The sequence below is a fragment of the Labeo rohita genome, chromosome 12, assembly GCF_022985175.1.
Source record: "Labeo rohita strain BAU-BD-2019 chromosome 12, IGBB_LRoh.1.0, whole genome shotgun sequence".
NCBI lineage: Eukaryota > Metazoa > Chordata > Actinopteri > Cypriniformes > Cyprinidae > Labeo > Labeo rohita.
The window spans coordinates 127,094-147,108 of NC_066880.1; the positions used below are offsets into that span (position 1 = coordinate 127,094).

A 20,015-nucleotide genomic window follows, 5' to 3' on the forward strand; every position below is an offset into this window, starting at 1 on the left:
AAAAACGAAACAAATTACAAATTATAGGCCAGATTAAATCACTGAATTTACTGAATGCAAAAAAGTTCATAAAGTTTCCATAACAATAGGTTCAATAATTATGATTGAACAGCAGGAGGCGCTACAGGATCTGAGATGATCAGACGCTGTTCCTCATGAAAACACTTCTGTGGAGAACAAACACACATGCAGAACAGAAGAGAAACACACACACACACACACGTTTGTTTTTGTGAATTGTGGGGACTTTCCATAGGCTTCTATAGATTTTATACTGACAAAACGATATTGTCTATCCCCTAACCCAACCCTAACCCTAAACCTAGCCCTCACAGAAAACATGTTTGCATCGTTACACTTTCAGATAAACATCATTTACTATTTTTAATAATTTTTTAACATTGTGGGGACCGCAGGCCGGTCCTCACAATGTCAAAAATTTCAGGTTTTACTATCCTTGTGGGGACATTTGGTCCCCTCTATGTAGCAAAAACAAGTACACACACACACACACACACACACACACACTGACTGAACATCAGATTTATTCAGATCAGTTTTCTGAAGCTTTATTGCTGCTGTATGTATGAATAGAAAACATTCAACACATTTTGCTGAGAATATTCAATACATTCTCAGAAATGACACGGAAACATTTCACATATTATTCTGAAGGAAGATGATGATCTTGTGGAAATGTTACAGCATTAAAACACACTCAGCAGACACCGATATGAGACTGTTACCCAAACAAACATTTAATCAGTTGATTCAGTCACTGGGAATCGAACCTTTGACCCTGTGGTTGCGAGCGTCGGCTCCACTGCTTGAGCGAAAGGAAACTTTACATTTAACAAAAAGAATGATCTAATGTGCGTAAGAATCTGCTTAAGAATGATTTTTGAGTTATTTTAAAGTTGGGGGGAGAAATATGGGAGAAAAATGGGAGAAATGAATTTATTATTGTTCTTTTATTATTGTTATACTGTCATCAGACGAACGAAGGAGCAGAGCAGACTCACATCACATTCACTCCTCTATGAACTAAGATGGACAAATGATCTGATTCATCAGAAATATATTAAAGCCAATAAACATTAATAAAAAGATGATGATATGAAACTATATAAAAAATTCTCTTGATAAACAGATCCTGTACACAATACAGGCCATTATTAGTGAACATCAGACGCTTGTGTTCAGTCCAGGAAAGAGCCTCTCACAATGAGGATCAGTCTCACACACACACACACACACAGACCTCTCTATGTGTCCGGCAGGCGTCGCTGTCTCGCTCGCTGTCTCATGCTGATTGGCTGCTTGTTGAATTTCTGCATGATTTCTTTGATGCGTGACAGGTTGGAGCGGCCGAGCACAAAGTCGCACCTGCTGGCTCCGATTTCGTATCCCACCGTGCAAACCTTGCTGCTGACGCTGAAGCCCTCGGCGCGGACCGACACGCGATACTCACCGGGATTCAGCAGACGCCAGTAATCGCCGTCAGACGCTGAGAGACAAACACGGACATTACATGAACTGATATATTCACTGAATCAACCACAGTCAATCACAGACATCAACATCTGCTGTGAAACGAAGATAATTAGAGTGTCAGACGAGTAAATGCTGATTCACATCAGTTCAACAACAGTGATTATGTTGGAGCATCATCATCAATTATGATCAAATTCAATTTCGGCTGTAAAGCAGCTCAACAGAACACGACAGTGTTGTAATTCAGTTGAGTTCAGGTTTTGCTCTCACGTCAGTCAGTCGAATCAACAATATTACTGAATATTTAGTGTCCAAACTCCATTAGGTGACAGAAAGGCTCCTGTCCCATGATGCCGTGGGTGTGTGTCCTGTTTCACCTGTGCGAATGTCGTGATTGATTCCGTCCACAGAGATGATGGCGTTAGCGATTCCTTTGCCCTGAACGTCCCTCACAACACCTTTGATCCCACGATGCACCTGGACAAACACACCAACATGTTCCACTGATTTAATGATTCCATTCCTAAATGAGTTTTCAGCCAGTAGTAACTTCATAGTTGTAACCGGTATTAGCCAGTAACGCATTACAAGTAGCACAAGATTACTTTTTCAAGCAACACATTACTTTTTAATTTACAAGAAAATCTCTGATTTATGTTTTCAAATAAGTAACGCCAGTTACTTTTTTCCCGCATTTATTGATTAAAAAAAAACTCTCCTGTCCTCATGTTGAGAGAAATTGTGAGTAAGATTTCACTTCAGTTCTAGAATAAATGTGAACATGCATTAATTCATCTCACTCTCTCTCAAAAAAAGAAAGTTTTCCTCAAAATGAATAAAAACAGTGAAATGCAACTCAGAATATGACGAAAACCTGCAATTAAATTTGTTAAATAATACAAATATGTATTTAATCCCATTTTATTAACCAATGTCTTTGCTGCTGACCTTCGATGATCCAATTCAGCCATATTAATAAGAAAAAATTACTCAAGAAAAACAACATTGGTTCTGCTTTTTTTTTTTATTGATGAAGAGTGTTGAACTTTCTTGTTCTGCATACACACACACACACACACACACACACACACACACACACTTATATATTGTCACGGGTGGGAGCAAAGCGACAGATACAGTGGGCGTGACGTCAGGCCTCGGAGAGGTTTTTATTAAACAATATAAACAGAAAGTGTCCAAAAAGGGGAAAAGTGTCCTCGAGGTGAAGGGAATCCGTCAAGGAGGGGCAGTGTTCAGAAGGGAAGGGTCCAAGTAAGGGGCGGAGTCCGGTGGCCGCACTTGCTCCCCGCCGGGGTCCACGGCAATATGACGGGTAGCGGCTTCCTTTAGCGGCTTCATCCATTCCTTAGCAGTGGCGCTTCCTCAGGCGGGTGAGAAGGCCCGGCATCCTGGCCCGCAGCCATTTCCGTGCGGCTCGCACTCTGACCACGGGTCCGGCAGCTCGTCCATCAGATCGGCGGCGCTCGTCCCTCTACGCACCCTTCCTGGACCCACGAGGACACCAGTGTGCATGCACGGGGAAGAGACCGGTCTCCTGAGGAGAGGCGCGGTCGGCATTTTAACAGCGGCGGTGATGAGGCTTCATTCACATCAGGTGTGCCTCATCACACGCCGCCAGACCTGGATGTTTTGGCGCCCCTCCTCCTCCCACACGCCCACTCCCGTCAGGAGCCTGGTGAAGGGCGGCGATTACCGACGGGGTGAAGCTGATAGTTGGGGGGGAGGCAGCCGACTCGTCACAATATATATATATATATATATATATATATTTAAAAAGCAAACCCTGCCCGGATTTAAAATGTAACGCAAAAGTAATGTAACGCATTACTTTCCATAAAAGGTAACTAAGTAATTAGTAACTTTTTTAGGGTGTAACACAATATTGTAATGCATTACGTTTAAAAGTAACTTTTCCCAACACTGGTGGTAACTAGTAACTCTATGGCATCTTTTACCCTTCACATTTGTGTATGTGTGTGTGTGTGTGTGTACTTGTTTTTGCTACAAGGATAGTAAAACCTAAATTTTTGACACTGTGGGGACCGGCCTGCAATGTTAAAAAATTATTAAAAATAGTAAATGATGTTTATCTGAAAGTGTAACTATGCAAACATGTTTTCTGTGAGGGCTAGGTTTAGGGTTAGGGTTGGGTTAGGGGATACACAATATCGTTTGGTCAGTATAAAATCTATACAAGTCTATGGAAAGTCCCCACAATTCACAAAAACAAACGTGTGTGTGTGTGTGTGTGTGTGTGTGTGTGTGTGAGTTTGATCACCTGCTCCATGAAGACGAGCAGAGACTCGCGGTTGTTCTCCCACTCCTCCGGTAGTTCTGTCTCGTGTGGAAATTTATCGCAGCCCACGTACATGGAGAGCTCGAAGCAGTTGGTGTGCAGGTAACTGAAGTCATTCATACCTGTTAACGAACAACGAGCGGTTAACGAGACGGACGGATCATCGCGATCGGAATCACGTTTGCTGACGCGTCCTCACTTCCTGCGGCCGTGTGCCACGACGCGCCGTTGATGGTGCCGTCCTCCTTGGCGAAGTCGTCGGTGTGGCAGACCCTGCGGCTGGCGTCGGTCATGAGGCGGTGAGTGGAGGCGTACGAGAAGGCCAGCCAGCGGAACACGTGATCGTCGGCGGTGGGCGTGGTCTCGCGGAGCGTCGTCACTGAGCGCGTGCGGTCGAACGGGAACGTCACCACCAGCTCTCCGCCCTGCAGGTTCCCGCCCAACACGAACGGGATCTTCTCCATCCACGACACCAGAGCACGCGTCTCCACCGCCACCTGGGGTCAGAGGTCAGGGGTCAGAGTGGTTTGGAGCAACCTACTAATGTAAACATGAGTTTTCATGACACATTACTGAAGCTGGTGTGTGATGCTCATCACTCTCCACACACACACACACACACACACACACACACATATATATATATATATATATATATATATATTTTTTTTAGATTAAAATTCTATTTATATTCAGTAATCTTGATTGATTTAACACCACTGACACTATCAGATGAGAAAACCTGAACCTGAATTAATGACTCTATTGTGCTTTACAGATGAATCAAATTAGTCCCATAAACAATGGATTTTGCAGCATTATTTTCCTGTTTATTTGTGTGAAGCTGCTTTGAATCAGTCTGTGTTGTATAAAACACTTTAGAACAGTGGTCTCAAACGTAATTCCTGGAGGGCCACAGCTCTGCACAGTTCAACCAGCTCCAACCTACACCTGTTTAATAGTTTCTAGTGATCCTGAAGACCTTGATTAGTTGGATCAGGTGTGTTTGATTAGGGTTGGAGCGAAACTGTGCAGAGCTGTGGCCCTCCAAGAATTGAGTTTGAGACCAATGCTTTAGAAATAAACAAGACTCGACTCTCTTTTTCTCATATCAGTGAACTGGCGCCATCTAGTGACTCAAATCTGTCTGTTCTTGGCTGTTGTTCATGTATGTTTATATCCGAATATAAATAATAAACAGAAAGCCTTTGACAGACAACTAGAAGATCAGGAGAATCCAGTTCATGCAAGAAAACAAAACCATCAAAAGAACAAGAACAGAAGGACAGATGAAGACGTGGATTGTCGAATTATAATTATTAATTATAATAATAACACACTGTAATATTGTTAGTGTTTGTCTTGGTTGTTTTTACAGCTGGTCCTATAATTAACAAAAGTCTGTAAGATTCTGTAATTATAAAATAGATGTGGTGGACAAATCTAGATCTCAGATCAAAGATCAATCACTTCTGAACTGAACTATTTGATAAAATCTGTTCAGCAAATGTGTTTGATCTCATGAATGTGACGACGTGTGACGGACGTTCAGTCGCTGTGATTCATTCAGCAGATGTCAGTCAGATGTTTCTCATCATTAAAGCGTCTCTGACACCCAATCGCAGCGATTCCGGGAAACTCAATCCTTCTTCAGTCTCACATTCAGAAACGCCCTGAACACCATCACTGCACGTACACACACATCATCACACCACATCACATCACATCACATCACATCACATCACAGCTCAGGACTCACGGTGGCGTTTGTGGAGCGGTACCATTCCGGGATGGGCACGTGGTGGTTGTGGTATTTGCGTGGGACCCATTTCCGTGCTTCTGCTTCCCAGAGGACAGAGTTGAGATCAGGGAAGTTGTGATGGATGTCCAGACCGTCCTGACTCCAGCGGCCCAGAGACCAACCGCTGAGCTCCGAACCCTGACAAACCAGAAACACAGAAACCATATGAGAGACGCCCTCACTGCATCAGAGCAGAGAAAACAGAGAAAGCTGACGAGATTTGATTTTACTAACTATATAAACACACACCACTGTTTAAACGTTTGGACTCAAAACATTTGAAAGAAATTAATACTTTTATTAATCACAAATACAGTAAAGACATTTATAATGTCACAGATGTTTTCTATTTCAAATAAATGCTGTATTTTTTTATCATCTGTGAATCCTGAAAAATAAAAAATGTATGATGGTTTCCACAAAAATATTGCTAATCATCATAAATGTTTGTTGAGCAGCAAATCAGCATATTAGAATGACTTCTGAAGGATCATGTGACACTGAAGACTGGAGTAATGATGCTGAAAATTCAGCTGCTCATCACAGAAATAAATCACAGTTTAACAGATATTCACATCGAAAACAGCACTTTTAGTTTTTGATCAAATAAACGCAGCCTTGATGAGCAGAAGAGACTTCTTTAAAAAAAACAAAATGAATAAATTCTAATGATTCCAAACTTCTGAACAATAATGTACATTAATATTATAGTGTTAGGGTTTATAGTGACGCACCGCTTCGTAGGCTTTCTCGTAGCCGTCGGGGTTGACGGAGGGCAGCAGGTGTATGCGGGTCTCGTCCACTAGCCGCCGAATGCGCGTGTTTCCGCTCAGATACTCCTGACACATGAACTGCATGAGAAGCAGCAGCAGCTCACGGCCCAGAACCTCGTTACCGTGGGAACCAGCCGTGTAGCGGAACTCAGGCTCACCTGTGAACACACACGCACACGCACATCAACATCACATCTGACACACACACACACGTTTCAGCCTGACAGACGTGTGTTACCGAGCTCATGTTCTCCGGGGTTGTCTGAGATCTCGATGGCGTAGAGTTTCTGTCCGTTGTAGCTCTTGCCGATGTTGTAGATGCGTGTGATGTTCGGACACATTTCGTTCACCACCTTCATCAGCTGAACAATAGAAACAACAGCACAGGCACATTTACACCTCAAACACAGTGATGCTCATCTGATCTTAAATCACATTCATGCTCTTTCTTCAATTCACTCAAACTGTTGAAATGATAAAAATACACAATAGAAGCATCTGAATTACATTTGGACCCCCTGTATATTATATGTAGTTCAGTGAACGTTAATTATATGATGTGAACAAACGCGCGGCACCTGTCGCATCTCCTTATAATTGTGGTGTTTGAAGTCCAGGTTGTCTGTCGTGGTCACTTCATTTCGTCTCCGGTAATAATTGTTTGGATCTGTAAGAAGCATTAAAAATCAATGAGTAAGGGTAAAGTTTTTACAGGTGTATGACTGAATTAGTTTTTAGTAAGTGATTTATTTGAACAGTTTTTCATCGTGACATAGGAGAAATGGCCCCCTGACTGAGCCTGGTTTCTTCCAAGGATTTTTTCTCCATTTGTCACCGATGGAGTTTTGGTTCCTTGCCGCTGTCGCCTCTGGCTTTTTTAGTTGGGGACACTTTTTCTTCACGCGATATCGTATACTGTTTGAACTGAACTGAGCTGGATGATGACATCATTGAACCCAATGATGAACTGCCTTTACCTGAAAATCGAGTGTTTACTGTAGAGCTGAAGATCTTTGCCCGAACCCGATGAAACCCGACAGGACCCGACGGGTTCGGGCTTAATTTATATCATTTTACACGGGCTCAGGCTTGCGCGGTAAATGAGCGGTCATGTGATGCGTTTCGATTAGCGCAAGAAGGATGCGAAAACGAATGCTGAGGAGGTGAAACGGAGGCTTGCCACTGGTGATTACGTTTTGGCAAAATTAGCCGGATCAGTACTATGATATGACTATACCCGGCCAGTAGCAGCAGCAGTGAAAGGGTGTTCAGCGCTGCTGGACGCACCATCAGTGAGCGCAGGACCGCGCTGAAACTACAGTGGATTCAATAATTTTCCTCCACAAAAATATGTAGCCTAATCTTGGAGAGTAATAGTTTTCAAATATAACTAAATATTAATTGAGTCTTAAATGCATAATGTAGACAGAGTATATAGGCTAATGTTGGCATTGCGTTGAGGCCGGATTGTGGAGAGAAGTAGCGAAGCAAATCCCGCAGAGCCTTTATCTTAATTTCGTTATTGCCAAAAACCCATCTTAATTTAGAACTTCTCTTAATTTAATTTATTAAGATTAAGTTAAGAAAGAGTCTTTTTTATTGGCGCGTTGGCCTATTTATAGGCTAAGTGTACGCCTGTTTAGAGTGCTAAGATGTTATGATGTTACAGAGGACTTATTTTATTTCTTTGTTCCAACTTCCAAGTGGCCTATAGCCTACGTTAGTCATTAATAAATTATGTTAAAACATGTATAAATGACTCATTCTTGACAAAAGGCAAAAGAGCTGTGTGCTTGCGCACATTTGAATAATGTCGGGCTGTAAACGGGTTCGGGCTTTTAAAAGCTGTCAGTCAAAACGTACTTGTCGGGCTCGGGCCCTGTCGGGCCTAACTTTTAAGGCCCGATTACAGCTCTAGTTTACTGTTGCCCTTTTGCATTATTGATGCACTATTTCCTATTTAAAACTGTACAGCCGCTTTGTCACAATTCTGTTTTGTTAAAAGCGCCATATAAATAAAGGTGACTTGACTTGACTTGACTATTCATTTATTGCACTTGGACTTTGAAAATTCATTATTAGAGATTCATCAACCTTGTAGGATCAGATCACTGCATGTGTGAGTGTGTGTGTGTGTCTGGATCTGTGGTCACCTGGCATCGGGCATCCCATGATCTCCACCCGCATGCAGATGCCGCCGCTGGCGTACCAGGAGCGCGGGTTGACGCGGATGTAACGGGCCACCACGGGTTTGGGGAAGGTGTTGAGGACGGGAATCTCCTTCTCTCGATTCGCACTGAAGATCTACTGAGACGAGCAGAAACACACACAGTTACACGAGCGACGAGCTGAAGATTCGGCGCATGAGCTGATCGTCAGCGACGGCTGCGTTTATGTCTCACCAGATCTCTGGAGCCGTTCTTCAGCGTCACCCAGCTGTGAGAGTCATTACTGAGCAGAACCTTATACGAGCTCACCCAATCACTCCTGAACACACACACACACACACACACAGTGCTCACGAGTCCTGTTCCCAGCCACAGCATCAGCTGATCCAGTGTGTAGCTTGAATGCAGGGGACTTTACATAAATGTAAATATGTGACCCTGGACCACAAAAACCAGTCAAACAGAGGGTGCAAAAAAATCTAAATATTGAGAAAATTGCCTTTAAAGTTGCCCAAATCAAGTTCTTAGCAATGCATATTACTAATCAACAATTAAGTTATGATATATTTACGGTTGGACATTTACAAAATATCTTCATGGAACATGATCTTTACTTAAAGGAGAAGTCCACTTCCAGAACAACAATTTACAGATAATGTACTCACCCCCTTGCCATCCAAGATGTTCATGTCTTTCTTTCTTCAGTCATAAAGTAATTATGTTTTTTGAGGAAAACATTTCAGCATTTTTCTCCATATAATGGACTGATATGGATAAACGATCCCAGCCGAGGAAGAAGGGTCTTATCTAGTGAAACAATCGGTTATTTTCATTAAAAAAAAAACTGTGTATTCTGACTCAAGACAGTTAGGGTTTGTCGAAAAACTCCAATCGTATTTTCTCCCTCAACTTCAAAAATAATTTCAAAATCATCCTATATCGCTGCAGAAGAACAGACACAGTGTTTACAAAGTGAACATGCAAAGAAGATCAAACACCCTTAACAAAAAAGGTAAAACAGTGATACAGGACGAGTGAGGGAGAACATGAGATGGGAGTTTTTTGACACACACTAACTGACATGAACCGGAACAAAAACAGAGTTCAGGCAGAGTAACACAAGACGAGCGTTTGACATTAAAAGGTATAGAAATTGAATTTTTTTAGTGAAAATAACCAATGGTTTCGCTAGATAAGACTCTTCTTCCTCAGCTGGGATCGTTTACAACCGCATTTGTGATCATTTGAAGCCGCATTTAAACTACATTTTGGAAGTTCAAAATCGGGCACCATATCAGTCCATTATATGGAGAAAAATCCTGAAATGTTTTCCTCAAAAAACAATTTCTTTAAGACTGAAGAAAGAAAGACATGAACATCTTGGATGACAAGGGGGTGAGTACAGTATATGTGAATTGTTGTTCTGGAAGTGGACTTCTTTATTAATATCCTAATGATTTTTGAAATAAAAGAAAAATCGATAATTTTGACCCATACATTGTATTGCTACTCCGTGCTACTTTTGACTGGTTTTGTGCTCCAGGGCCACATATAAAACATTATAATGGCAGTGATGTAGTTTAGTGGTGTTGTGAAGATTCATGTGTCGATATGTCACAGAGAACATGTCACAGCACTGCTCACATGTCAACCACACACACCTGTATGTGTGTGTGTGTGTGTGTTACTCACGACCAGAGTGAGCTCCGTCCCTGAGTGACCACACCGGTGAACTTCATGAGTCTGCGAGCATCCACCTCGAACCACTGCAGAGGGTCGTTCCGTCCCGCACACCAGCCGCCGTCAAACATGTCGTCCTCATTCAGACCACCCTACACACACAGACACACACACACACACAACATCAGAACCAGAAATGTCATGTTTGTTTCTGTTGTGAATGGAGCTCTGTGTGAAGTTCACACTCAGGTCTCAGAATGAACCTTCATGGTCTCGATCGCAGCCGCGTAACGCGACAGAAACTGGGTCAGTTTCACACGGCTGTCTTTCTGAAGTCTGTTTCCAGCTGATCATTCCGGCTTTCGTCTGTCGTTCTGTTTTCATCGAGCGCAACGGAAAACAAAGAGCGAATTCTGTGCAAAGTGGATCCAGATGAGGCAATGATGGAGCTGATCTGAGTAATAACAGATGAAGAGCAGAAACGCTGGCAGCGTTTGATAAGAAACACGTTGAAGGAGAAGAGCCGATCTTACCTGGATGTTCAGCCGGCCCCTGTGCGGCCCCAGGCCGTAGTGCCTCATGGTGGACGCGTGGAGCTGAAAGTCATCGATCTTCAGCGTCTCCAGACCCAGCGGAGGACAGTCTGTCAGGAGAGAGGAGCTGTTCCTCATTACAGCTTTAATAAAAGAGGAATCTAAGATCAATCTTTATTCTGATGATCAGTGTGAGACGCTCAGATGTTCAGATGTTCAGTGGTGTGAGTTTCATGTTCAGACTCAGAAACACTTCATAACATCGATCTGTTTGATCGAGAGCCCGACATAAACATCTGACTCAGCCAATCATGCGAGTTTGGGGTGGGACTATCTGACTGACTGACCAATGACGGACAGCGGGAGTGTTCAAGAAACCTGTTTGGAAACAGTCACTGTTTTCGCAGAAAGGACTTCAGTTTCAATCTGTCACAAAAAAGAGAGATGACTGATCTGAGTGCGTCATTAACCCTCACGATCTGACCGAAATATCACATTCATTCTGCTCCAAATCTGAACATGTTTAATACACACACGGCTAAAATCATTTCAATAATCAGTGTTTCTCTCACCGCTCTTCTGCCTCAAAGATCAAAGCTGCAGAAGATATGACAACATGTCTGAGAATATATCTAGAATAAAGTTTATTCTTCTTGTATATTTCTGTCATTAATTATTCACCGAACCTATATGAGTTTCTTTCTTCCGCAGAAAACAAAGGAAAATATTTTTAAAAATGTGGGTAACCAAATAGTTGCTGGTAGTCACTGACTTTCATAGTAGTCAATGAGGACCAGAAACCATCTGATTACCCGCATTCTTCAAAATAATCCTAAACTGATTCAATACCTGATCTAGGAACCATTACAATATTTGAAGAGTTTATCTGCAATAACAGATCACAATAACAGTTTTTTAAAATATTCAAAAATCATGTTTTTTATTGTTATCATGTTTTATTGTGTTAGTTAGCTGTGTTTTGTAGTTAATTTTACCTTATTTCAAAATAACCCAACCGCAGTTTAATTGAGATTAATTGGAACGCACAATGAAAAAAAAAAATTTTTGAAACGATTTTTGTCTGAGTTATCTGTTTTCGCAAATGAACTCTTCATTTACATCCACATTCATTAGTTAATATGGCACATAAAACAGACTTATCTAAAAATCCAAAATATCATATAGAAAGCCCTTCCAAATTCCAAATATTCCACCTACAGACATTTACAGCCATTAATCAACCTTGAATTGAGGCCACAGATGCTCAAATCTCTGGTTAAAACAAACATGAGCTACCAAACGGACTGGAAAACCATTCCTGATTAAACAAACACCAGGACAGATGCTTTTATACAAACTGACTCGTGCTGTATTTCAGGCCGATGAAATATCACATGCAATCAAAAACAGCCAAAGAACCAATTCATCCATCAGTGAGAGTCAGTCGTCCTCGAATCAGAGACAAGAGCCTCGTTCAGAATCCGCAGCATCAACCAGAGACACGCCACATCCGCCCGTGGGCGTGTTTACCGCGGTAATGAACGGTGTAAACATCACACATGTGTGCTGAGGTCACAACTGTTCTGAATCCAGAATCAACATGTCAAACTCTCTCTTTCGCTGTCACGTACGCTCCTAATGACTCTCCAGAGGTCTGAATCTCGAATAAAAACCACTGCGGGGTCTTCAGCGGGATGAGAACATGCTGGTTCTTCAGCTGAGATCTTCTCATTACGACACACATCTGCAGCTCTAAAGACTCTCAGGAGATGAAGGAGATCTTAAAATCTGCACTTGGCCTGAATCAAACACAGCCGTTACTGTTGTGCCGTTACTAAAGACATAATCGCAATCACGAGGGAAATGGGTCGGGTCATTTATTCATTCATATGAGGACACACACACACACACACACACACACAGAGCATCTTCACATCTCACAGATGTTTGCGCTGGTTTGATGCTTCAGCTCTTCACAGTATCAGACTCAGCAGTTTAGATCTTCGATTTTTAATATAATATTTTGATATTAATAATTATATTTTGAGATTGTGACTGTCATATAGTGAAGCCTCTGATCAATCCAGACAGATGATGTTCATAAAAAGTTCATAAAAACAACATGACATTAGCTTAACCTGATGCGTTCTGCTTAATTACAGTTCTGATCACTTTACCATCACAATTTCCAATCATGTCTGACACACAGATGACACAAACTGTATGTGCGAGTCGTGAAGTGAACGGACTCACCGCCGCGCTCAGAGAACAGGCCGTCCACGTCACTGCCGACGTCTTTCGCCGTTTTCTTGTTCTTCTCACTCTTTTTGCTTCCACTTTTCACTGTGAACGAGACACAAACGGCAGAAGTTTGAGCTGTATCGGTGCATCTCCACCGTCGCACGTGTCAAAGCCACGAGAGGAACAGAACGAGCGCCGACGGATGAAAGTCTGTGCGTTCGGCGGCCTATGAACCCGTCGGCAGCCGTGCCATAAAGTTCAGCTGCGTTCTCCAAGAACGGCGCCAGACTTCAGAGCCAATGTGCGGCACAGAAGAGCAGCTGAAGGCTTTCATCAGAGGTCACGTCAGGACAAACCTACATCTCATATGGAAGCACTTGCGTTCTCAGAGCGCTGCCAGCATTCAGAAGTGCCACACAATATTGCTGCCATCGTCGCTGGAGCTCCTCACATTCAGACACACAGATCAAGATCACACACTCATCTGTCAAACGCCTCCTTCAAATGGTCTGAATCCATTACTTCCACGGCCTATATTTTCATTTATACTATATATATATATATATATATATATGTATATTTTCAATGATCTGAACACAGGTTTGATTCAAATGACTGTGTCTGACTGACAAAGATGTGCTTGTGCTGTAGGGTTAATGATTGACAGTTTGACAGTATGACAGACAAAATGAATGTGAACAGCTTTTTTTTTTTTTTCATAGAATCGCATTTAGTTTCATGAATGAGTGTCTGTTCTGATGCATTTCTTCCTCAGCGTGTTTATTATTCCAGAACACATGTTAATCAAGACACAGTTACTGCAGAATGACATGTGATATTAAGCCTTGTTTTCTGAGAAACTGATAACAAATGAAGCTAGTTTCTGCTTAAGAAAAACATGTGCTGGGCTCAGAATAATTCAAAGGCAGAAAACAAGACATTATATCATTATATCAGTCATTTTACCTAGAAAACGTATCTTGATTTAAGAATGTTTAGATATTTGTTCTGGAAAACAAGATTTCTACAGTATGTGTCACAGACAGAAGGAAAAGGAAAAAATGACATTACATGTCATAAGAGTCAGCTTTATACATCATCTGAAAGCTGAATAAATAAGCTTTCCATCGACGTATGGTTTGTTAGGATAGAACGATATTTGGCTGAGATACAACTATTTCAGTATATGGAATCTGAGGGTGCAAAAAATTCAAAATATTGAGAAAATCACCTTTAAAGTTGACCAAATTAAGTTCTTTGCAATGCATATTACTAATCAAAAATGAAGTTTTGATATATTTACAGTAGGAAATCTACAAAATATCTTCATGGAACATGATCTTTACTTAATTTCCTAATGATTTTTGGCATAAAAGAAAAATCTATAATTTTGACCCATACAATGTATTTTTGGCTATTGCTACAAATATACCCCAGCGACTTAAGACTGGTTTTGTGGTCCAGGGTCACAAATGCCAATAATGAATTCATCAAACCTTATAAGCTAAATAAATACACTAATTTAAAACCAAAGAAAAAATGCTTCCTATATCATCTTTTGCTGATGATGTTCAGTGTAAAATGTGAGTCCTGATGCTGAAGTTCACTGGCAAGCACTGATCTGGTGTCAGAAACAGATGTTTATGACAGACTGGAGAATCAGGAGATCTGAAACGTCCTGAACGTCTTGAATGTCATTCCATCTCAACATGACCTCTGCTGACCTCTGACCTTCTCCAGCATCCAGCACAACTCTATCAATGTTTCACACAGTTGACGGAATCAGTCATGTTTGGGGGTTCAGAATGGGTGACTGACAGCTCTTGAAACACACAAACTTCCAGCCGCTCCATCACACCCTTGAGTCCAGAGGAACCGCCACAGGAACACATGAACACAAGCTACACAGCCCATCACATCTTAAGTTTTAATTTTTTTTAGCTGATGTTTATAAGTGAGTGAACTGCTCAAAGATGACTGTAGGAACCTAAAGCAGGATGACGAGTTTCAGTCAAGTGGTTGCATGTGTTTGCACGTGTGTGTGATGCGTTCAGACATTACCTGACGCTGAATCAGATCCGCCGGCTGGTTTGGAAGCAGCTGACCTGGTTTTGGTCTCCTTCCCGGCGGCTCGTGCGGGTGTTTGACGGCCGTCGGTCGGTCCGTCCACCGTGACGCGCTGGTAATGTTCCCGACTGAAGAGCTCCTGCATGTAATAATCCTCATCCTCAGATGAATATCCAGAACACACGTCCAGCAGGCGTCCCACCAGGCCGAGCAGCAGGAGAGTCCGGAGCCACATCATCTGATCCTGGACCCATTCACTCGCTGCACTGCGCTCCGGGAAAAACTTCTGCTGTCTGGAATCACTCCGGAGAGAGAGAAAGAGAGAGAGAGAGAGAGAGAGAGAGAGAGAGAGAGAGAGAGAGAGAGAGAGAGACGGCTGATGAGAGAGAGGAAGAATGAGCAGCAGTCGGTCAGACGGTCAGACTGGGATGTTTGCAGGTGTCTTCTTGACGTCTTACAAAAACTGAAGAGCATGAAGCAGGAGCTCCAGTGAGTCAGACAGACGCATCTGATCTCATCTGATTGATGTCTCACTCTTCTGTCTCACTGACTCCTCCCACTGGGCGGAGCTTCACTGACCTCATTACCATCCCACAACCAAACAAGACACAGAACTGAGATGAATTCATACCATTAACACACACACACACACACACACACACAAGTGTTCAGTATTAGTGATTCTCAAAACTTGCCCAGGCCTGGATGTGATTAGCACATTAGTGACGCTCCAAGTCTGTGTGTGTATGTGTGTAAAAGAGAGAGAGAGAGAGAGAGAATGTGTGTGTGTGCGTGTGTGTGTGTGAGAGAGAGAGACAGAGAGACAGAGAGAGAGAGAGAGAGAGAGAGAGTGTAGCAACGCTGCAATGTATTGGCAATACAAATGTACAAATATCTGTTAAGCCAACAAAATATCTAAAACTAAAACTGAAAAAGTGTGTAAGTGTGTGTCTGTGAGAGAGAGTGTGTGTCAGAGCCCATCTCATGGAGAGTTATTGCAGATGCCAAACACACACACACACGTTTGTTTTTGTGTGTCCCCACAATGTCAAAAATTTCAGGTTTTACTATCCTTGTGGGGACATTTGGTCCCCACAATGTAGCAAGAACAAGTACATACACACACACCCCTTCTCTTATACTGACGTGTGACTAAATTATAACATTTCAGCTCTACTGATGCATTTGGCATTGATATTAATAGTATCATGGTAACACCACAGCTACAGAACCATTTCACTGCACTAATAACAAAGTACTTTGGAGTACCATGTAAATACTGTGGTGAATGAATATCCTAATCATAAATATCATGTGACTTTTATATCAAATCTGACACCCTCATTTTACCGCGATACTTCCACAGAATGTGTATCCATTAAAGTTTTATTTTTATAGTGCTTTATAAGACACAAACAGCTTTAAAGCAGCTCCACAATAAAACCCAAATTCAGTTCTTGATCTCAGTAAACGAGTGTAATGAGCGTCTGCTGTGCTGCTGTGAGCCGCGGTGATGCTGATGCGTTCAGACGTCTCATTACGAGCTTCAGTTCCTCACGCCGGCACGACACTCACAATAACAAACCCAAACTCACTCCTTACAGACGCCGGGACCGATATTAAAGTCATAAATAAAGCGGCACGATTTTGAGAAATCGCTCAGTCGCTCGTGTGGCCGCGGACTCTTCCTCACTCTTCATTTCACAGATCGGCTCACCTCAGCGTTTGTGCAAACGAAAGCCGTGTTTTCACTGGATTGATCGGATGAATCTCAGATACCAGCAGCACTTCCTGAAATCCATCACACATTCCTCAAACTAAACCCTGAAGCTTCAGGAACCCAGAGGAACGCTCGAGAACGCCTCGGGGAAAACATCTGTCCGCGCAAACGCTTCCAGTTTCACTCCACATCATATTAGACTTTTAATCAGCAGCTCAATATTTCATCTCCTTAAACGACCCACAGATTCTCTACGAGCGGCCAAGATCAACACCGATTCCCTACGGGACGTCCGTCAGTTCAGATGCGTTTCACGTCAGAAGGTCCGGAGGGTCAGAAGAAGATTTGACAGATTCACAAGCAGATCATTAATAACAGTGTTTGCTGAATCATCATTTACCAGAAATACGAGACGCATCCGCTCTGAACGCTTCTGTAGCCTGCGCTCTTCCTCCAGAGATGATCTTCTGCAACTCACATCCAGATAAAACACAAACACACTGGAACAAAGAAAAACAGATTTAAAGTAGTTAAACCTCTTCATAAGCCAGAGATGAGATTTACTCACAATATCTTCTTTTGAGTTTTTAATAAATAATACTTGGGTGAAACTTCCCTTTAAAGTACAAAGAAAGGCCAGATTATACCATATTCGCTGTCGGACAAACTTTACGTGCAACAGACGCCTGTGAATGAACTGAAGGACTGAAAGATCTGATCTGAAGACTCCTGACACTCTGTGTTCAATCTAGTCAAATCAAATCAAATCACCTTTATTTATATACCGCCTTTAACAATACAGAATTGTGACAAGGCGGCTGTACAGTATTAAATAGGAAATAGTACATGAACAATGCAAAAAGGCAATAGTAAACACTCAATTTTCAAGTAAAGGTAGTTAATCAAATACAACAAAATAAAATACAATATCGTGTGAAGATAAAGTGTCCCCAACTAAAAAAGCCAGAGGCGACAGCGGCAAGGAACCAAAACTCCATCGGTGACAAATGGAGAAAAAAACCTTGGGAGAAACCAGGCTCAGTCGGGGGGCCAGTTCTCCTCTGGCCAGACACAGAGGACTAGTGTAGTTAATCTAACTGTATTTAATCCAGTGTTACGATCTGAAGTCATTCTCAATAACTAAATGATACCATCACTTCATCTTATATCAAATGATGACAGGTAGTTCAATGTGCAAACAGCACCGGTCAGATCTGAGCAGATTCTTTCCCTACAAAAACACACTGTGACTGGGAAAAAGAGATTTAAAGTAGTTAAATGAAGCCCATGTGATTCAGTCAGAGCTCAGTTTTGGATTAAGTGTTTTATGAGGGATTTCATTCACAATCCAAACATCAGAACTCACATTACCAGAACAAAAGAGTTTGAACTCAGACCTCAGAAAACACAAATACATCAGCTCTGACTGCTAAATGAGAAACAGCCTCACGAACACACACACACACACACACACACGTTTGTTTTTGTGAATTGTGGGGACTTTCCATAGACTTCTATAGATTTTATACTGACCAAACGATATTGTGTATCCCCTAACCCAACCCTAACCCTAAACCTAGCCCTCACAGAAAACATGTTTGCATCGTTACACTTTCATATAAACACCATTTACTATTTTTAATAATTTTTTAACAGGCTGGTTAAAACCGCAGGCCGGTCCCCACAATGTCAAAAATTTCAGGGTTTACTATCCTTGTGGGGACATTTGGTCCCCACAATGTAGCAAAAACAAGTACACACACACACACACACACACACACTCTCTCTGTCACCTCATCACTACCGAGATGTCACGAGCTACACATCTTCAGCGTGACGTGTCTGTCAGTCATCCTAAAGTCTGAATGATGATTTTCTGCAGACGGACATGGCAAGAACATTGTTAGATGTGAGTTATAGATCTGGAGAGCGTCTCGGTCCTGGCCTGATGATTCAGAATAACACAAACCAGATGATCAATACGTGGCCTCCAACTGAACATCAGCCAGGATCCAGCGCATGCAGATATTAGACAGCCAGACCTGGCACGGCCGGATCAGACTCCACCACGACACGCATCGCAACGGCCAGAAGATCCAGGACGCTTCCATCTTCCTGTCAGAAGATCCAGGACGGGTGACTTCATGAAACGGAGAAGCAGCTGATCTCAGCACATCTGAAACACACAGACACTCACATGAGAGCAGAGAGCAGCACACACTAACTAGTCTAGTTTCACTGTAAGTTAGTCCTCGAATATTTGAGGCTCCGATGCATAAAAGCTCAATCTGGCACGATCTGAGAAGGAAAAGACTGGTTATCCTTTGATTGGTTAAACTAGTTTTTAACACAATGGCTGCTTTAATACGACTGGCCCTGAGCATCTGTTTCCATGACAACAGAACAACAACAAACTCACAGAGACCTTGCAAACGGCCAGAAACATTCACAGGAAATCCATCAATGCAGGAATATTCTTCACAACATTTCTGCTTCCCGGAACAATCTGGGAATGTTATTTTATGGTTGTAAAAAATATACAAAACCTAAAAAAAGTTCCTGAAACTTTATTACTCGGTGTCCAAAATCTAACCGTATTCAACGCTTTGGGTCTGACTGGACCCTGTAAATCAGATCAGACGGTGCTGAGTTTGCTGGACGAGTCCTGAAAACCCCAAACCCACTTTTGTACAATAACAGAACATCACTGTCGAGCCAAAATAATAAAATTCAGAGCAAGTACATTACCCAGAAGCCCCTGTGTTTGTGATCTTGAGCTTCCTGAGCTGCTACAGCCATCAAACAGCACAAACCTCCACAAACTATTTATGATTCTTCATAAAAGCACAGGAGCCGTTCTCACGCACCGTAACGCTGAGATGTTCCCACCGCGGGACAGATGCGAGATCCAGGAGTTTCCCATCAAACCCTGGACAAGAACAAACTCACACACACACAGAGAGAGGAGGATGATGATGATGATGATGATGATGATGATCTGACAGTACAATATGCAAATGCGAGAGGGGCTAACAGAACTAAACTCACCACCTCCTTTGTTGCTGAACATTGTACGGCTCTGCTGTTATTTTGTTATTTGATCTTTTTGTTAGATTCAGCTGTTTTTGTTAAGGTTGTGTGTTGGAACATGACACCAAACTCCACAACTCACAGATCTTTCTTTCTGTTAATGAAGTGATCACATCCTTTTGTAATTCTGT

The 20,015-nt window shown here is 42.2% G+C and overlaps 1 protein-coding gene across 3 annotated transcripts; it reads right to left on the reverse strand.

Moving 5' to 3' along the window:
* Positions 1-332: 332 nt before the first annotated feature.
* On the reverse strand, positions 333-20,006 carry cpxm2 (carboxypeptidase X (M14 family), member 2). Of its 3 annotated transcripts, none has more exons than XM_051124130.1 (15): positions 18,599-20,006; positions 15,069-17,294; positions 13,020-13,109; positions 10,767-10,876; positions 10,246-10,385; positions 8,788-8,872; positions 8,539-8,689; positions 6,964-7,052; positions 6,624-6,747; positions 6,347-6,543; positions 5,571-5,750; positions 4,011-4,308; positions 3,794-3,933; positions 1,872-1,971; positions 333-1,507 (listed from the first exon to the last, which is right to left on the reverse strand). In XM_051124130.1, the coding sequence occupies exons 2-15, from the start codon at positions 15,310-15,312 to the stop codon at positions 1,266-1,268; spliced, it is 2,190 nt and encodes a 729-aa protein (XP_050980087.1). In that variant the 5' UTR covers positions 15,313-17,294; positions 18,599-20,006; the 3' UTR covers positions 333-1,265. The 3 variants fall into 3 exon arrangements, with proteins under 3 accessions (XP_050980087.1, XP_050980086.1, XP_050980085.1); XM_051124129.1 differs by having other exon boundaries at positions 18,588-20,006; XM_051124128.1 differs by having other exon boundaries at positions 15,069-15,367; positions 17,195-20,006.
* Positions 20,007-20,015: the final 9 nt, after the last annotated feature.

Excerpts from the sequence above, each read along its gene's own strand:
- cpxm2 (XM_051124130.1), bottom strand. The coding sequence starts at position 15,312 with ATGATGTGGCTCCGGACTCTCCTGCTGCTCGGCCTGGTGGGACGCCTG. Across the intron at positions 7,053-8,538 it reads CATGGGATGCCCGATGCCAG|ATCCAAACAATTATTACCGG; the intron begins GTGACCACAGAT and ends TGCTTCTTACAG. Across the intron at positions 5,751-6,346 it reads ACGAGAAAGCCTACGAAGCG|GGTTCGGAGCTCAGCGGTTG; the intron begins GTGCGTCACTAT and ends CTGGTTTGTCAG.